General features: G+C 41.3%; 3 protein-coding genes across 5 annotated transcripts; 1 reads left to right on the top strand and 2 right to left on the bottom strand.

The window, feature by feature from the left end:
• Positions 1 to 1,585: 1,585 nt before the first annotated feature.
• Positions 1,586 to 10,744, top strand: atf1 (activating transcription factor 1). Of its 3 annotated transcripts, none has more exons than XM_052075348.1 (7): positions 1,586 to 1,906; positions 4,095 to 4,219; positions 8,241 to 8,332; positions 8,421 to 8,548; positions 8,643 to 8,822; positions 9,637 to 9,790; positions 9,909 to 10,744. In XM_052075348.1, exons 2-7 carry the CDS (start codon positions 4,097 to 4,099, stop codon positions 10,051 to 10,053), a joined length of 822 nt encoding a protein of 273 aa, XP_051931308.1. In that variant the 5' UTR covers positions 1,586 to 1,906; positions 4,095 to 4,096; the 3' UTR covers positions 10,054 to 10,744. The 3 variants fall into 3 exon arrangements, with proteins under 3 accessions (XP_051931308.1, XP_051931310.1, XP_051931309.1); XM_052075350.1 differs by having other exon boundaries at positions 1,588 to 1,906; positions 9,643 to 9,790; XM_052075349.1 differs by lacking the exon at positions 1,586 to 1,906 and adding an exon at positions 1,912 to 2,009 and having other exon boundaries at positions 4,097 to 4,219.
• LOC127607235 (putative methyltransferase-like protein 7A) lies at positions 10,622 to 13,953 on the bottom strand. The gene is made up of 3 exons (XM_052075351.1): positions 13,805 to 13,953; positions 12,460 to 13,773; positions 10,622 to 11,252 (listed from the first exon to the last, which is right to left on the bottom strand). The coding sequence occupies exons 2-3, from the start codon at positions 12,955 to 12,957 to the stop codon at positions 11,019 to 11,021; spliced, it is 732 nt and encodes a 243-aa protein (XP_051931311.1). The 5' UTR covers positions 12,958 to 13,773; positions 13,805 to 13,953; the 3' UTR covers positions 10,622 to 11,018.
• On the bottom strand, positions 13,867 to 16,764 carry LOC127607236 (putative methyltransferase-like protein 7A). The gene is made up of 3 exons (XM_052075352.1): positions 15,958 to 16,764; positions 15,030 to 15,248; positions 13,867 to 14,381 (listed from the first exon to the last, which is right to left on the bottom strand). The coding sequence occupies exons 1-3, from the start codon at positions 16,231 to 16,233 to the stop codon at positions 14,151 to 14,153; spliced, it is 726 nt and encodes a 241-aa protein (XP_051931312.1). The 5' UTR covers positions 16,234 to 16,764; the 3' UTR covers positions 13,867 to 14,150.
• Positions 16,765 to 19,805: the final 3,041 nt, after the last annotated feature.

Below are 19,805 nucleotides of genomic sequence, written 5' to 3'. Positions count from 1 at the left end.
GGCGATCTTGTGCTGTAGTCTGTACTTATGTTCAGTCCTGATATTTGCAGTGATACGTGTGTTGGCATTCCATATTTTTCAGGACTAAAATCTCACGGCACAACACAGGAAAAAAAGTCATAACACGTGTGTGTGTGTGTGTGTGTGTATTTATATATATATAATTTAGTATTTCGATCTCCAAACTGCAGTTTACAAATTTCAGCAATGAATCTTTTACTCAAGCAAATATATGGAACAATACTCACCACAAGCTAGTGATAATTGTCATTCTGGTGAAATTTCAAGGTGAACCAAATATGTGCTCTTACCTTGAAAGATGAACTTAATTTGACCTTCTTAAAAACCAACTGTTCAATCTCTCAGTACTTCTTGCATAACTTGCCATTCACCATCGAAGAGCTCTATGATTGAAAGAGCTAAAACATTTTCTTTCCCCAACTAAAAATAGTATGTCTATAAAATTGATGTAAGTACACCTCTGCATAAAAATGTATCTGTATTAACAATAAAGAAAACAAAGGAAAAATTATTACAAATCAATTTATAACAAAGAATAACTTTATTAACACTAGTTTTTAGTCTACATTAGAAAAAATTTGAAGGGCCTGGATTTGCCTGAAGTAAAAAAATAAATGTGTCACTGCTATAATGGATGTGCATTACACTTTATTGTAGTATGGCAAAAACAAAAAATAAAGGCATAACACAGTATTAAAAGGCAAAATAATTGAAGACATTTAAAATCAAAGTATCATAAATAAAATTACTGAAAGAATGTGTAGCCGCCAAACTGTCAGATGAGAATTGTATTTTACTTTACTGTAATATTCATTCATTCATCTTCCGTACCGCTTGATCCTCACTAGGGTCGCGGGGGGTGCTGGAGCCTATCCCAGCTGTCTCCGGGCAGTAGGCGGGGGACACCCTCAATCGGTTGCCAGCCAATCGCAGGGCACACAGAAACGAACAACCATTCGCACTCACACTCACACCTAGGGACAATTCAGAGTGTTCAATCAGCCTGCCATGCATATTTTTGGAATGTGGGAGGAAACCGGAGCACCCGGAGAAAACCCACGCAGGCGGGGAGAACATGCAAACTCCACACAGGGAGGCCGGAGCTGGAATAGAACCCGGTAGCTCTGCACTGTGAAGCCGACGTGCTAACCACTGGACTACCGGGCCGCCCTTTTACTGTAATACGTTTTTTAAATTATTGCACTTGACAAATACTCCATATATTTTTAAAAAGACAAACAAACATCGTATTAAAATCAATAGAAACGAAACCTAAACAAAGCAGTTTTTCCATAAGATTTTATAAAAATGTGCTAAAAATGAATTAAAGCAAACTGAATTTTAAAAAACAAGTCAAAACACAATAAAAATTAACGAAAGACCCAAAACTGTTATACCACTCGTTCCTTGGCTCAATCAGGAAGCATTGAGGATAAATGGTTCAGATCAATGATGAAGTGAGATGAGTGGATGGTACTTGACAAATGACGTGTGTAGTGACGGAGTTAATCCAGGGAGGCGCTAGTGCAACTTCGTGGCCGTGAGCTGCCGTTCAACCGCAAGGAACAAGAAAAGGAGGCAGGCGGAAGGCGGGGTGACGTGATCCATCCTCTGTGACGTACTTTGTCACAGAGACTCTGCCGTACGAGGCCTAAATTTATGACGTCAGTTTTTTTTCCCTGGCGGACACTTATCATAGATATTTTGTGAACACTTTCGGGCTGGATACAAGCCTAGTGTATCCGGTTGTATTTATAAATTTGTGTCAAAAGGGATTTTGACCAAACTCGCGGAGTAACTTTCTTCTGTGTTGATTTTGTAAAAGTCTAAATACGAATTCTCCGAAGCCCACCCCGTGATCGGGAGCTGTTCGGTGGCCTTTGAAGGTAAGTCGATCCCGGCTGTTGCATTTTCGGTCGCCGCCTTCTCCGCCGTGGTCGTAATGGCGGCTGTTGCTTCGTTTAACTCCGCTGCGCCTCACGAATAAGGTAAGGTGGAGTTCGCTTAATGGCTCCCCCGTGTCGCTGACGTCTCTTGACGCGGCCAACCGAATGCCAGTGACAGAGTTGCACACATTGGCTCACCAGAGACTTACACAAGTTCGTCCGTCCTGTGAAGCACAGTGGCGGGACTTGTCTTGCGCGTGCTTCGCTAACTGTTGATTTGAGCGCTTTAAAGAGTCAGCATCTGCTTTTGTTTGGTTTGTATAACTTTTTTTGTCCTTTTTTTGCAACGAACGTTAGCGGGGCAAAATCGACACCCTCGCAAGATTACATGAAAGCTTCTCTGTTAACGTTCTCTTTCAGTTGTTGTGGTCCGCTTTTTTTCAAATGTTGGACACACCAACTTTCAGCAGGGCGAAGGGGGGTTTTCTTATTGTACGTCACAGAGTGTAGGGCCTACCACCGATGTAAGGGTCGGAGTTGACCATTAAAAATAGACCCCGAGGAGGAAGGCACTCTTGTGGGTCAAAACGATCAATACTTAAACTTAATAGAATGGGCAACACCTTATTGGATAGCCGGTAACTGCCGATATATTCAAAAACCATCCATTGTGCTTGGAAAATGTGAGAAATCAGAAAGTGGTGCCTGCTATTACTTGGATTATTGCTTAAAGTACAACATTATATTGTTGTTAGAAATGGTCTGAAGTTGAACCAACACAACAACCTCAATAATATTTCCCCTCAAACGATTAACTATCGCATCCATCCATCCATTTTGTTTCTTCAAATCTGGTTACTACTGTGAACTTCAGCATTGTGGTGCTTTGAAGCTCCTAGTGTTTTGAGAATTATTTTCAAAGATCAGGTCAGCCAAAACTTTCCAAATGACCCTTCAACCAAAATAATTACCCTTTCATCTCCCTTAAAGAGAATTTCTACTCCAGTGGTGCTTCCAAGTTTGAATACCTCAAGAGTTGTATGATTTATTTTTTTGCACGACATTCATGGAAAACAAATAATTGCCATTACTTTTGCCCCTGAACATTAATGATTATTATACCTCTTAAATTTGTTTTAATGCTTTGAAGTGAGCTGCATGGTGAGGTGACTGGTTAGTATATCTGACTCACAGTGCATAGGTGCTGGTTTCGATTCCAGCTCCGGCCTTCCTGTGTGGAGTCAGCCTGTGTGGATTTTCTCTGGGTACTCAGGTTTCCTCCCACACTCCAAAAACATGTATTGCAGGTTAACGAAACACTTGAAAGTGTCCCAAGGTGTGAGTGTGAACACGAATGGTTGTTCGTTTATACGTGCCCTGCGATTGGCTGGTAACCAGTTCAGGGTGTCACCCACCTCGTGCCCAAAGACAGCTGGGATTAGTGGGATAGGCCCCAGCAACCCCCTGCACCCCATGTGAGGATAAGCGGATCGGAAATGGATGCTTTGAAGTTAATGATTTTTTTTTTTAAAGGGCCAGCGTACTATTTTTTTTTCAAATTACCCCTTGTAGTGTGAACACTCTTACCGTTTTCATTTTCATACTATTATTCAAAATGGTGCCAACCAACATTAGTTTCAAGTTTTGTGAAAAATATGCCTCGTCTTTTTTTTTCTGTTTTAATCATCATCATTCTGCCTGCATTGTTTGACACTTTTTCGAAAGGAAGAATAACTTGTCCTTAAGCCAAGAGTTTCACACTCGAAGCAGAACATTAATGATGGTTGTCAAGTATATTTTTTTTTGTTTTTTAACCAGATACAACTTTCACTGAAAACAAAACGTTTGACTTGCTCTAAAGATGAAAATAATTGCCGTCTTCTGGGTTGCTCAGAATATACCTTTCCTCTCACTGCTTCCTGGCCTCATTCGCAAATTCTTTATTTTCTTCTCCTTATGCAACGACTCACGTCTTCCTCATTTCAGTTTGTGTGCTGTTGTGGGAGTTCTCTCATTGCTCAATACAATACCAACAACTACATGTTGAAAAACACACAGACAGTCCGAAACGCTATCACGGTTAATTGATGAACTGGTAACTGTTCATCACGACATTTGAACAGAGTGTCAAAGTAATCAATGAGGTTTTGAAGACAAAGGATGTTTGTTTGTTTTTTCTTCTTTTTAAGATGTCACTTGGTGGTTCTCCTGTGACCCTCGTCCAGCTGCCAGGGGGCCAGTTACAGGTTCAAGGAGTGATCCAGTCTCCACAGTCATCGGTCATTCAGGCTCCACAGACGCAGACTTCCCAGGTCAGACCAGGGCTACTTTGACATGCCAACATTTTCTATCCCAAAATAGCTCCTCTTATTTTATCTCAATAACAATATCGATCCAAAAATAGTCTTTTCCTTAATATGAAATGAAATGAATGGAAAGCTTTGAGTTTCAACAATTATTGCTCTAAACAAATTGGAAAAAAAACACCAACAATAATAATGAAAAAAAGATACATAAATAAACCAAATAGGAAAGGATACCAAATGACCAAAACCACTTTTCAGGAATGGAAAGAAGGAAAAACAATTAAATAACAACAGCAAAGTACTTCAAGTAACAGGCTGGAAACAAACAGATGCATAACTGTCTGATTAAAAGACAACCCTCCGACCCCCACTTTTTTTTCTTCACTTTGTGGTTTTTATATAACTTTGCTGCTTTGTTGCAACTCCACACTGTCTATGTACAATTCTTTTTTTTTTATTTTCGTCTTTAGGTCATAGAAAAAAAAGACATGTTCCGAGTTGCGAGAAACCAAACTGTGGTATTTTGTTTTTCCTCTTTTCAGCGCCAACTCTTTGGGCTGAGTTTCCACTTGGTTGTCCGCTAAGCTCCGCGTCTTGTCATGCCGTTTCCATTCACGCTCCACGAACAGTGCCGTAAATGAGTGGCCGGTGTAAAATTGCTACCACGAAGTTACAGTGCCCTCCATAAGTATTGGCACCCCTGGTTGAGATGTGTTTTTTAGCTTCCAATTATTTTATTTTTTTTCTAAATAATATGGGACCTTAATGGAAAAAAAGAGAAAAATCCAACCTTCAATACAAGTGCATTTATTCAGTGGGGAAAAAATCCCACATAAAGAAATAATTATTTGACATCAAATAATGTGTGTCACAATTATTAGCACCCCTGGTGTTAATATTTTGTACAACCCCCTTTTGCCAACAAAACAGCACCTAATCTTCTCCTATAATGTTTCACAAGATGGGAAAAGACAGAAAGAGGGATCTTCAGCCATTCCTCTTTGCAGAATCTCTCTAAATCATCCAGAGACCTGGGTCCTCTCCTCTGTACTCTCCTCTTCAGCTCACCCCACAGGTTCTCAATGGGGTTGAGGTCAGGGGACTGAGATGGCCATGGGAGGAGCTTGATTTTGTGTCTGGTGAACCATTTCTGTGTAGATTTGGCCATATGTTTAGGGTCATTGTCTTGCTGAAAGACCCAGTGACGACCCAGCTTCAGCTTTCGGGCAGAGGGCAACAGATTTTGATTTAAAATGTCCTGGTATTTCAAAGCATTCATGATGCCATGCACCCTAACAAGGTTCCCAGGGCCTTTGGAAGCGAAACAGCCCCACAGCATCACTGACCCACCCCCATACTTCACAGTGGGTATGAGGTGCTTTTCAGCATGCGCATCTTTCGTGGTACGCCAGACCCACTTAGAGTGTTTGTTGCCAAAAAGCTCAATCTTGGTCTCATCTGACCAAAGCACACGGTCCCAGTTGAAGCCCCAATACCGCTTGGCGAACTCCAGACGCTTGCGTTTATGATTGTGAGTGAGGAAAGGTTTTCTCCGTGCATGCCTCCCAAACAGCTTGTTGGCGTGTAGACAGCGCCTGATGGTTGATTTGGAGACTTTGTGACCCCAGGATGCTACCATTTGTTGTAATTCTGTAACAGTGAGCTTTGGAGATCTTTTGATTTCTCTTACCATCCTCCTCACTGTGCGTGGTGGCAAAATAAACTTGGCTCCTCGTCCAGGCTTGTTTACCACTGTTCCAGTTGTTTTGAACTTCTTAATTATTCCTCTCACAGTGGATATGGGCAGCTGCAGTTGAGTGGCAATCTTCTTGTAGCCTCTGCCTGACCTGTGAAGGTCGACGCACATCTGCCTCACTTGTATGCTGTGTTCCTTTGTCTTTCCCATGTTTAAGAGTGGATAAGAGAAATGGCCTCGGTGTCACGTCATATTTATACCCCAGGGAGACAGGAAGTGATGAATTACTAATTAAATGTTCCTACATACTCTGGTAAACTTTGTAAACTACTGTAGAAATGACAGAAATGCTTCAATTATATTTATTTCCTGGGAATTGTTAAGGGTGCCAATAATTGTGGAACAGGTGATTTGATGTCAAATAATTATTTCTTTATGTGGGATTTTTTCCCCACTGAATAAATGCACTTGTATTGAAGGTTGGATTTTTCTCTTTTTTTCCATTAAGGTCCCATATTATTTAGAAAAAAAATAAAATAATTGGAAGCTAAAAAACACATCTCAACCAGGGGTGCCAATACTTATGGAGGGCACTGTACGTCCTACTTCATTCGTTGTTTATGAAATGTTCATTTCGTGCCTTGAGGTGAAGGGCATCAAATATCACTCGGGATACCAAAAATCACAAACTTGGGAGTGCATGAAGACTCGGTCAAACTTTTGTGTGCACGAGCAGCGATTATTATGATCCTAATTTGTGATCATTCTAAATTTCAGGTCGATCATGGTGAGAATTTTTTTTTTATTTCTTATTGGTAGTTTTTAAATTTCAACATTTGCTGTAATGCTGCGTAAAAATTGTTGAAATATTTTTGTATGTTTTGTATTTGCACATATGTTTTAAAACTGTTAGTTTAAAAACAGAGAGGAAAATTTGAATAAGTACACCGGGAACTTGATCTAGGGCCCGACTGACATGTTTTTTGTTTTGTTTTAAATGTAATTTTATTTATTTATTTGGGCTGACGCAATTTTGATAGTTGGTGGGGGGAAAAAAATTGATAATCCGATCCGTTGGCCGGTTATTTACCAAAGAACATTTTATGGGCTCTTAATTCTTCTATCAACTCAACATATGAATCACCGGTAAAAGATTTGATTGATTTGTATTTTATTAGCTTTACTTTTGTATTTGTTTAGCTTTACACCAGAGAGGAATTTTCAAGTATATGCAAAAAACTGATGAGTTTGTCTTTAAATTTAGGCTTTAAATATCAGCAGTACAAAAGCAGTATAATGAATGAAGTTACAGGCATGGATTTCTTTCAGCATAGAATCAAATTGCTTCGACCCAGTCATTTTCTTTGCCAGGAAGTGATTGCTTGGGAAAAAAAGAGAGAGAGCTGTCTTTCTCATACATCAAAACATGTAAAAATTGCATTTGAAATATATGATGTACAGTACAGAAAGAGTTCATCTGAAACGGGAAACGCCAATTTCAGCACTAATAATGCACACTAAGCAGGAATAGAATCCTCGTCCGACATATATGCTTGTGGACATTGCACCTCAACGGGAATATGAGAGGATGGAAAAAAATGCAATACCCACCGAATAACTTTGTGTCAGCCGTGCAGAGCCATTCTTGCACCCAAATTGAGTTGGCAAATGTCTCCATTTTGGCAGCAACACACCTCTAATGCTGTCTAAGCATGAATGTACACCTTATCAACATAAATGCACACACACTGACAGACGTGGCATCTTAATCCTTTCATGCACAAATAACCATAACCTGATAGCATGATAAGCTGTCCACTGTAGTAACAGCTGTCCCTGAAAGGGTTAACGTGCACCCGAGAGGATAGATGAGGAATGTAATTTCACAGAGAAGAGTATTCTGCCCACTGGGCATGTCATTTACTTCCGGCCCATACCTAATGAACTGCGTTTACTGTTCCATGAATATAACATTGTGTCTGTGTTTCATCGGCAAAACGGCGGCCCGTTATGATTTTGCAAAGGCCTTCGATGATATCATGAGGTTTTTAATATGGCACTATGAGAGAGAGAGAGAGAATAAGAAAACCTTTATTAGTCTCACAATGGAGAAATTCCCAATTTACAGCAGCAAAGTTATGAAAGGAAGACGTAGAAGAACAAAATATAGGAGCTGCTGTAAAGGCAGCCACATCTTCAAGTCAAAATAACAAAATCATACAACACCATACATAAGACACAATCGTTCAATGTACAGTACTGGTTTCGAACAGACCGTCAGTCTTGTTCTGAATGTTAGTGCTGACGAATCGCCACGCTTTTCTGCCAAAGGGTTCAGATAGTGAGGATTCACAGGATTCGTCGGAAAGTGGAACCACACCGCAAAAGACCCGAGAGCTCCTGGCCAGGCGACCGTCATACAGGTGAGAAAGCCAAAAGCTGCTCCCACTCGACACGCGATTGGTCATAAGAGCTTCACTGTCTGATGCTCCTTTGTTCATCACTCCTTAGGAAAATCCTAAATGAACTTTCATCCGAGGGCATCACGCACAGCGAGGGGAAGGACAGCTCGACAACCACGGGAGTGACGGGCGTCACCATACCCGCCCCCATCTATCAGACCACCACCGGCCAGTATAGTACGAAACGTTCCTCTATTGCACAACACGTGCGCTCGACTGCGCCACAAGACGTTTCCTGATTTTGATTGCAAACGTTTTCCCGTTATTCCAGTTACCGTAACTCCGAATGGAACCATCCAGTTGACGAATCCCGGACCTGATGGCATTCAGGAACTTCAGGTTGCCATGGCCAACCCTACCGGAGGCCAGCAGGGCACGACGATCCTCCAGTATGCTCAGACCCCTGACGGCCAGCAGATATTGGTACCAAGTAACCAGGTGGTTGTACAGGGTGAGCCATGATTTCATTTGACTGCATGTGGCAGTGGCTGATGGTTGAAAACAGGGGGTGGATTCGTCTCTTTAATTCTTATTCCACAAATGCAATAGAGAATCCGAATGCCCTGTTTAGACTAGTTGTGCGCAAACGAAACGTTTTGACTTGCGCTTTCAATACACAAAGCCATCTCTGTAAGCACTCCTTTTTTGAGGGTGGCAGACAAGAATTCAAGAGAAACAATTTTTGTTGTGAAAATGATCCGAGAGGCATTCAGCACGTTGAAGTTGCGCATTTCCAAATTTAGCACTGCGAGTGAGATCGCATTGAACAAACATTAGCAGGAAGCAAACGTTCCCCTTTATTTGCAGTCAGCATGCCTTGGAGTAAATTTGTTTTTGAACACAGTGATTTGGTGTGCAGCTTGGGCCTGGTTCACTTTGTGCACTGAGACATTCTGTACCTGATCTGAATTTGCAAAAGGGGAGAAAAAAAATGTAGTTGCAGGGTTCAGGACTTTCAGCGAGATTAAAAACGACTGTGTTCGTGAAAGCAGTTCACATCAGCGAGGCTGCGCTTTGAACTGAAGCTGCCCAAATTTTTTTACGTTTTCCCGAAAACTTAAATTAATCAACAAAATGATTGAATTAACCACCCCCAGCTGATTGCATTACCGGTACCTTCATCTGAAAATGAATTGTTTAATTGATTTCTTCCTGGGATGACGTTTTCAAATGATTTGTTTGCATCCCGCGCAAACGTACCAAAAATGTCAGCCGTTCTTAGGCCGTCACACGAGTGACCACAGTCACGCTGCTCTTTTTCCAAGATGCAGGGGAAGAAGTGCAAACGTACCAGATTCGTTCCACGCCCACATCAGGCTCACTACCCCAGGCCTTGGTGATGGCCTCGTCTCTAGGATTGCCTCAGAGCAAAAGCGAGGATCCAACTATGAAGCGGGAGATTAGGCTTGCAAAAAACAGGTACTTTATCTTGCAGTAAAAAAAACAACCAAAAACATTTGGTCACTGCTTATTTTGGGGTGGCGGGGAGGATCTTTTTAGTTGGACTTACTACTTTGCCCCTTCTCGCTCGTCACAGGGAAGCGGCCCGGGAGTGTCGGCGGAAGAAAAAGGAATACGTCAAATGCCTTGAGAATCGAGTGGCAGTGCTTGAGAATCAAAACAAAACCCTGATTGAGGAACTCAAAAGCTTAAAGGAACTGTATTGCGTGAAAACGGGATAAGCTGCGCGGGTGCAGAGACTGTGTCAGCGGGAACCGCTCTCGGCTTTTTTAATTTTTTTTTTTTTTTGACACGCTCATGTTTCTGGGAACGCTTCAGGTTGAGATCCACGATCTTTTTACTCGATATAGCAATGATATATACCTATATCTAAACGAATTTGGACTTTTTCCAGCTATTTTTTTTATGAACTAATACTATAACATTTATAGTTGTGTATATTTTTAAACTGGGAGGTTTGAAATGATGAGCTTTTGCTTTTTTGACTCTCAATTTCGAAAAGTTGTTGTTGAATTTCTAAATGTTCTTGTTTAAAAAAATGCTGTTTGGTGTGTGTGTGTTGTGTGTGTGTGTTTGTTTTTTTCCCCTTTTTTTCTACCAACAGCATTTACAGAATTGACTGTATTAGTTCTATGAGAACATGTTTGCTGCACAGAAATTTCTCGTATTCCCAATAAGGAAATGTTACAGTTTTCATTCCTAATCTTTGTGCAAAGGGACATAAAGGGTAAACGAAATATTGTGTGATTGTTCATTGACCTTTTACTGTCTTAGACAATCTGGACCACGTTTTGGTATTTTTTTGCACAGTGTCTCGAGGGTGATATTTTCTTTCCTCATGGAAAGGGGAGGGGGCTGTGGAACAGTGTATGAAATGTTGCTGTTTATGTAAGTAAATAATATATATTTTCACACTGTATTTGCTAATCATTTTTGACAGAAGTGAACATCTCAGCGAGGGCCAGGCAACTTTTTACTGTCGGGCCGTTTTTCAGAAAGTCATACAAAACGTATCGACAAATAAATAAATCGGTGTATTCGTCAATAAGATGTGCATTTTGGAGTCAAATGATTTGCTGCTTAGCCAAGTTTTTGTTTGTGTGTAGAAGTTGAATAGTGGAGTGGATAAAATGCTCAGAGGTTTGTTTGTTGATTAGAACTTTCGGGATGAGAATCGTCTGAAATTTTACTTAATGGAATAGCCCATAATATGGGGCCTTATCACTGAAGTCACCGGCGCCTCAAAGTGGTTAAGGTGGAGCTGAGAAAAGCCAGCTGACTCGAGATCTTTCCACGTCGCTCTTGTAATCACGCAGCCATCTCCAATATAGAACCACAAAGGTTCAATGGTGTGTTGGAGGAAAAAGGTGAACGATGAGGGCTTTGACACCACGTGTTCCATAAAGTAGAAGGCTCCGCCCTGGAAGACAAATACAATATTGGTGTTTATACATTTTTTTTCTTCACAATACTACTTTGCGAAACCAAATGTTTTTCATCCTTTCAATTCATGTTGTGATTTTTGTTCCATGGTCCAAAGCCAACAAAGATTTTGGTTGCATTGAAGACTACATTTGGCACTTGGTATGAATGAGTGTCTGTCAGTCCTGACATTACCTCCAGTCTAAAATGGCCCCCCACACACATCTCTCACACAGAGCTGGAATAAACGTTGATGCAAACAGAATTTAGGCCATCACCGAATGAAATAAAGTTGAGCTTTGTCTGTAGAAGGCAGTCAGAAATCTGTTTTTTTATTGTTCCTTAAAGAAACCTCATGTTGATGGCAAAGGGTAATCAAACCATTCGGGCTATTCAGTGTCAAGATCGCGGAAAAACTGGTTGTTTTCTACATTAAAAAAGAAAAAGTTATCAGATTTGATGGCCACTGGGGTGATTATTGGTATTCGTATTGGTTAATTCGGATATAGTGATTGTCTAGTAGTGTTGGAAAAATGACCATTTTCAAATGGAAACACTGGCAAAGGCCAATATGAAAAAGTGTTGCATACAGACATTTTTCTGATTGCTAATCATCATGAGAAATCATTGACAAGATGAGTGGCTTCACGGAAATGAATATTTATTATTTTTTATAACAAAATAACGATGTTAAAGGTTAATTGGAGCAAATGTGTTACTTCACAAGTGTGTATCAAACTGAGCCTTTCACATGAATCATTATTAGCCCTTGATTTCTTTTTTTTAGAAGTATCTATCAGTTTGTACATCTGTTTTTAAAAGTCTACACACCCCTTTTCAAAGAGCTAAATAATTTCAGCGGTATTTCCACCATGATCTGTACAACTCAATTGAAAAACAAAAAATGTTTTTCTTTTTTTAAACATGCAGATTTGCATATGAATATTTAAAATGCTACAGTTAACTAAATACGGAAGTTGTTCAAGCAGGCTTGCCTGTTTCGTCTCCATTATAAAGTCATGATTTGTGCTTGTTTTGCTTTTGTGGCCTTTTTTAAAACTGTGAGCATGGCTTGTGATTTCATTCTAAAGCAGTATTTTTAAATGTGTCCATTTTTTTAATGCCAAAGGTGATAAACCTTTGCCCAGTTAAAAAAAAAAAAGACTTCATGTGATACTGGATTTCTTGCAGAAGCGGACGCTCACAGTTTTCAGCACACGCCGGATCTCCTGAAGAACCAGCTTCACGTCCCTGACAGAACACAGCACCAACGTGCACACCACCACGTCCACAGACTCGTCATCCAGCTCCTTCATGTCCTCCGCAGAGGCAACCAGAAAGGCCTCATAACTCAGGTGCTTGTTGGCGTCCATGCTCCTCCGCAGGTAAGTCTCGAAATGCGGGTTGGGGTCCGCGCAGAGCACCGTGCATCCGTACGGGTAAAACTGGAAGTTTGCCCCGGTGCCACAGCCGATCTCAAGTAGGCGCAGCGAACCGTCTCTGTTGGCAAAACCGCACACGTTCCGGAAGAGCTCTTTCTTCGCGCGGTTCATTTTGTCGTTATACGAAAATGTGATGTTGTAGACGAGCAGTGGAAAGAGACGTTTGTAGAAGCCGCGTAAACCCAGTGCATGGGCCAGTCGCAAAGGCAAAATCAAGAACAGGCAAAGGAACCTGCACGCTTTTAAGAGACAAGATTTCATGTTTGATGGGACTTCACATCCCTTGAGAGACTTCCGAGAATGAAGGAAAATAATGCCTCTTAAGAGATTACTCACGAACTAATCGCCTAATGTGTGACGCGTTTCACCAACCACGCGATAGCACCTTGCCATCACTGTTAACAAACTAAATTTTGACTGGAGTTCAAACTTGATTTGTTCGTTTTCTGACGTCAGGCCAGCCTTCACAGTAAACGACAAAGTCAAGCCAGCATCCACAACGGTTGTTTACGAGACATGCCAACAATCTGCGTTGCCCACCTTCAAAATAAAAATAAATAAGAGTATGGACAAGTGCTTTGGCTTCAAAATAATCTCTCACAATCAGTTCCGTCATTGTGAATACAAAGTGTGTTTGGATTGAATCTACAAAAAGTTCTGAAGTTGCGATAGAAAGTTAGCATTGAAATCTGCCTCAGTGAGTGCAATTACTGCTGTTTTTTGTGGGGTCCTGAAGCATTCATACGATTTTAATGATGTGACTTTGCTTATACCATGGCCTTCTTTTAAAACCCTCAAAAGTGTGAAGACGTAAAGTACTTAGTTGAAACACAATATTTTAACAACAAATATACAGCACACTGGGTAACATACGGTATATGCGTGGCCCTCTTGCTTGCCATGCGGCAAATGAGAGTGTGGGAATCAAGGGTGCAAATGAGAAATGTTATAAGATAAGATAAGATATCCTTTATTCGTCCCACACTGGGGAAATTTACAGCCTCCAGCAGCAAGAATGTATGTAGAAAGAAGAAAGAGAAAATATGTGATGCCTGCTTCACAGTTCGGAGGTGTTCTCTTGAGTTTTTTTTGTGGTATATCCTTCAACAGTCCCAGGTGTCCCTGCTTATCCCCCAAAGTCAGCTGCAGGGTCCAGTAAAAGATACTTCATTCATTATTTACATTTTTATTATTAACTCTCTTCACTTATTGGCTGAGGAGGAAAAACAAATCACATTCTACATGTGTGACCTCCATCAGGACGTGTTCGCAAATATGCTTCATTGCCTTATACTGTAAAGAGCCGAGTTCCAGACAGATTTGATGACAAGGATTTGTAGTGTATCAAAAAAAAAGTGCTCTGAATCCCTTGATTAAAAAAATAAAACAAACATCAGAGTGCCTGGCAATGGACGATAGATGGCCTCTAGTGTCAGGTGAGGGGGGCCACAAATCTATTTTACACCATAGCCCATGATGTGTGGTTTGTTGAAGATAATTGGTGCGTTCAGATGTCGTAGTTTGAGGTTAGAGAAGCCGGCAGCCTCCAGATGTGTCCATGTTTCCCGGGTGACCTCACATTCATCACCCAAGTAGTAGCACACAGGCTTCAGGACGTGCTGGAAGAAATATGTCCACGTCGACGGCTGTGCGGCAACATGCTCGAGAAAAAAGAAGGCTCCACCCTGCAAGGCAAATATCGGTTAGCGTAAATCATTGATTTATTTGAAAGGTTATTGGGGGGTTTTCCAAGTTGTGCTACTAAGACAATTTAGTACATCTGCTTAATGCAGACATCAGACTACATGAATGTAGCCCGATTTTGAGCTGACACAAGGTGTCGCCGACAAACATGCTGTCTCGTAACCCATTTTGAGTGTCTTGATTCATTGTAGCCCGTGTAGTGTGACATACTAAACGATTGGTCGTGAGGCGTCTGGGATGCTTCACGACCACGATGCCCAAAGTCTGGCATGTCTGAATTTTTGTTCGTCTTGGCGCATAGTGTGACATGTACTATGTCGTCTTTGGATCGGTTCTTCGGCATTGACCAACAGGAGGCACGCATACAGTATTCAAAAAGTGACTTAAACAAAAGGGGAAACAGTGGAAAGTAGCATTTCAACTCATGCTATATTTGCTAACTGCAAAGCAAGTAGCTGATTCAAAACTGGATGGGCGGACATTTTGGGAAAGGCCCTCTTCTTTTGCTTTTATTTCAAATGAGCCTTGTACGCACGTAATGAAACCCTGAACATACTATATCAAATCCAGGAATATGTAAGATCACAAGACATATAAGTTTATGATCTTATTAGAGGAGCTGGACTTACAGGCCTCAAAACGCGACGCACCTCCCTCAGAGTTTGCGGGACATTGTCAACAGAGCAGAGCACCAGCGTGCACACCACCACGTCCACACACGCGTCCTCGAATGAGCGCATGTCCTCCGCCGAGGCCTCCACGAACTTCTCATAAGTGACGTGCCGGTTCTCGAGCATGTTCCTGTGCAGGTACTTCTCAAAGTGTGCATTGTTGTCCATGCAGATCACCTTACACAGAGAGATCCAAACATACACTATTACTGAGGTCCTACAGGCTTAACACGGGCTCCATGTCAGCTGTTGAATTGTCATGATTCTGTTTTTGTTTAGATTAGATTTGGTTTCATAGTTTAGCGTCATGGTTCCATTCGGTTTGTGACCAACAGGTGGCATTAGAGTGTTTCTCCTCCAGCATTGCACCTGTTGGTCATCATGTGATTAGCTCTTTATTTTTTTAAGGACTGCCATGCCGACCACTTGGCGTCGGAAGCAGGCTGTAAATAGGCTACCGTTCACAGAAAGCTAAATAAGCTAGCGGTAGCGGGGAAAGATGTTCTCATGAGGATGAGACGGAGCTCCGCCGTAGGAAAATGGAATAAGATGAATGCAGCCCAAAGTTTAATTCCAGGTTAAAAACTAAGCTTTTTTCCCCCAACCTCATATCTACTCTCAACTGCATTTAAAGTGCACTTTCAAAGCAGCCTACGAATATGGTAATTTGTTTTCAAATGCTTTTTGGGGGGGGGGTGGTCTGTACATTCTATGTAAGATGTTAACTAAACGACTTTTTTATTTATTTACTTTGCTTTTAAATGTACTTTCTTTCAATTGTGTTTGTTTGTTTGTAAATGACTTTGTATGTTGTATTTTGAACTAGATGACGCACACTGAACTACCTTGTGTATGAAATAACGCGATACATCTAAAGTTGCCTTGCCTTGCAACCGGCTGGGTAAAAGTGGAAATTGGAACCGGCGCCGCAGCCGACCTCCAAGATAGTTAGCTGATTTCCGGATTGCTTGAACTCTGATAGACACGCGAACAGCTCCCTCTTCTTCTCGTGCATCTTCTTGTTGTACAGCTTGGACAAACGATAAAGGCAACACGGAAAGACATGTTTGTAGAGTTTGTACAAGCCTACGGCATCCAGTAGGTACAAAGGCAGACAAAACACGTTGACGACTAAAGCACAAAATGTCATCAGAAAAGCCATTTAGAGCTGTCGGTGTCAGACCAGTCCGGTTCGCCTGCTGTCAAGATGGCTGCGCAGTTAAGTTAAACCCCGTCAACAATGTCGCAAATGCTCGTGACATTTCAAAAGAAAACACTACAACACGTTAACGACTATAGGAATGTTACTTCTCACCACCTTTGCTTGGTTGAACTGTAAAAGAATTCCAGATTGTTTATATGTATGTTCTACACTGCAGCAAGTGATACTGCATTTCATATAATGTTAAATATAATATACAGTAATATTACCGCCATTACTACAATCGGAAGCTCTTTGGGAAGCGTCAAGTTGAAAAGTGTACTGTTCTTTATGGCCACTGGAGGGCGGAAGAGCTCAGATAAACCATGACCATGAATCCACGGCGACGTCAAACTTGACCACAGTGATGGGTGAATAGGTGACATTGGCATATGAGTTTGGCTCGTTCCGTGAACACGCTCGTAACTCAAGTCACTATTATCTCAGATCATCTTTCCCCACCGAAATTAATGGAAAGCCGGTCTAGCCCCAGAAGACACCCATCGAATTTAATATAGGTTATCTATCTATCTATCTATCTATCTATCTATCTATCTATCTATCTATCTATCTATCTATCTATCTATCTATCTATCTATCTATCTATCTATCTATCTATCTATCTATCTATCTATCTATCTATCTATCTATCTATCTATCTATCTATCTATCTATCTATCTATCTATCTATCTATCTATCTATCTATCTATCTATCTATCTATCTATCTATCTATCTATCTATCTATCTATCTATCTATCTATCTATCTATAAGATAAGATAAGATATCCTTTATTCGTCCCACACTGGGGAAATTTACAGCCTCCAGCAGCAAGAATGTATGTAGAAAGGAGAAAGAGAAAAACAACAACAAACATCTTTCAATTAAATACAATATGAACACAATGGATAAATCACAGTACTATTTACAATTTTCCTTCACATAATTTAATTATTATTATTATGATTGTTATTTTTTATCTATCTATCTATCTATCTATCTATCTATCTATCTATCTATCTATCTATCTATCTATCTATCTATCTATCTATCTATCTATCTATCTATCTATCTATCTATCTATCTATCTATCTATCTATCTATCTATCTATCTATCTATCTATCTATCTATCTATCTATCTATCTATCTATCTATCTATCTATCTATCTATCTATCTATCTATCTATCTATCTATCTATCTATCTATCTATCTTGTGTGTGTGTGTACACTAGCACGCCCCTCGACCCTTGTGAGGAGAAGCGGATCAGAAAATGGACGGAAGGACGGAAACATCAGGGTTTGTGCTGTTCGAGTGTAACTCCACAAGGTTACCGCCGATGTGGTGAAGACGAGGTTTAATGCTGGCGAAGCATATTTTGGGATATTTGTTTTTCACTGCTCTGAATTAAATATCCGTCCATTATCCTCACCATGTAGATTAAGTAAATAAATAAATATATAATCTTAACAATACATTTTAAAACATTTCCAGTTATCCACACACTCTGTATAGTGCTTGTCCTCTGAGGGTGGCGATTGAGTTGGTGCCTGTCCCAGCTGATTTTGTCACTCACAGTGCGCATAGAGAAACAATCATTCACACTTGGTTAATTTCGAGTCATCCATGAACCTAATATGCATCTTTTGGGAATGTAAATTGGAGTAAATCCACATGGATGGGCTTGGAACCACTAACGTCTGAACTGTGAAGCGGCTATGCTAACTACTCATCCATGCTGCCCTTGTAATGTAAAATGTTTTATTTTACGAGAAAATGCCTCGTTTGCAATAATTTAAAAACTGTAGATTTTAATTTACTGTTAAATCGGTAAATTTCAGTTATTTTTCCTTTTTTCTGTATTTTTTAATTTCTGGGTTCAATAATTTTCTTTGGGGCTCATCTTTATTCGCGAGTGACTAAATGTTTTTTTCAAGATGACTTTGGGTGACAGGCTCTGTATTAAATAAAGCATGCAAATTAAAAGAAAGGCAAACAGCGTCACCTGGTGGAGCATCGCCCGCATGTTAATGCAGAGCCTCTACTGTACGGAAAGTCTGCACGCTTTGAACCAGGGAGATGCAACATTGTAACGCTAGTGCCCGGTTAAGAACATTTCAATCAAATCCTTAACTTTGTAAGGCTCGTTTTTGAGGAGTGCCGAAACCAAATCCATCTTTACGTTGACCGTTCCCGACCGTGTCCAGAGTACTCAGCGCATTTCTAACTTGTATCGCGTGCGTTGCTGCGGTCTTCCGTCCGTTGTTGAGACTGCAGGCATTTGCCGACACTCCCTAACAATTTGCCCAGAGTCATCAATTATGCAGGGCATCCTCGCGCTCGCCGAGCCAAGATAGCGGCAGCGGCTTGAGCAGCAGCAGCAGCGGCAGCGGCGGCGGCATCAATATGGCGACAGCCGCAGTTGCCCCACACTCTTTGCTACACCTGCATTTCTCCGGACGGCGTGCGGATTCTTGTTAAAGAGCTGGGAAGTAAGTAGCGAACACGTTTTTGGCGCTTTGTGTCATCGTTCGGTCGCCGCGCGGGTCGCAGTTCTACTTTGGCCACTGACTGCATCCCATTGCCGCAGAGCGCTCCCCCTCTCAGCATCCTTCTTGGCTCTCACGTAGGAATGGCGCCGGCTCCTACGAAACTCTCTTATTATACTACAATTACAATCACGTCGCTTGGACGAGCGCGCGTTTGTCGGCCATCTATTTTTTCCCCCCGGGGATACAGTGAGAGTCAGCATGTTGTTTGGGGTGTTGGCCTTGCATGTTTTGAGAGACACGAGACTGGTCCACACAACATACGCAGATACAAAGTGTGATCAAACTTCTCCCATTGGCTACAGTGACTCTCCTGTTTCCATTTTAGATGATGCTTTTCAATCATTATTAGTTTTTATTTTGTTTGATGCACCTCAGCACTCCATCTTTGCACCATTGTGCCCCCCCCCCCAAAAAAAAGATGCGTCTTTACTTTGAGAGTCCTCACAGGGACAGTGGCAACCCCTTTTGTTCATTTCTCTCTCATGTGCTCCGCTGGGGTGTGGTAAATAGCCCTGAGGAGGATTATTTATAAATGTATGCTCTCTGCGGTGTGGAGCTGGTTCCGCTGATTTGGGCTGCTTTGAGTCATCAGGATGTACTCGGTGCCCTATATGAGTTAGTGTGGTCCCATAGCAGCAATATACTGTACTGTACCACACTGCAGTAGGTCATTTTCCACTTGAGCTGTATGACACTTTGCCGCTATCGAATGTCTGTTTGGGTACAGATTAAAGGTGAGGAGATGGTTATCATCCTTGACGAGGGGACAATAATGTCCTAATGCTTCACGTCATGTATGTTAATTCTCTGATGCTCAGAACTTTGCTTCTGGTTTGTGTATGAATAAAAATGCACACATATGAGTGTGTATGGGAGGTTAGATGAGGCCTTTAATTTTTGGCAGCCAGTCTTATCAGTGATGCTGGACACAGGCCTGTTAGACTTAAGTAAAATACAGCGGTGTGATGACTGAAGAAGTGA

The sequence above is a fragment of the Hippocampus zosterae genome, chromosome 9 (genome assembly GCF_025434085.1).
Source record: "Hippocampus zosterae strain Florida chromosome 9, ASM2543408v3, whole genome shotgun sequence".
In the NCBI taxonomy this organism is placed as follows: domain Eukaryota; kingdom Metazoa; phylum Chordata; class Actinopteri; order Syngnathiformes; family Syngnathidae; genus Hippocampus; species Hippocampus zosterae.
This window is presented reverse-complemented; position numbering and strand designations above follow the sequence as displayed.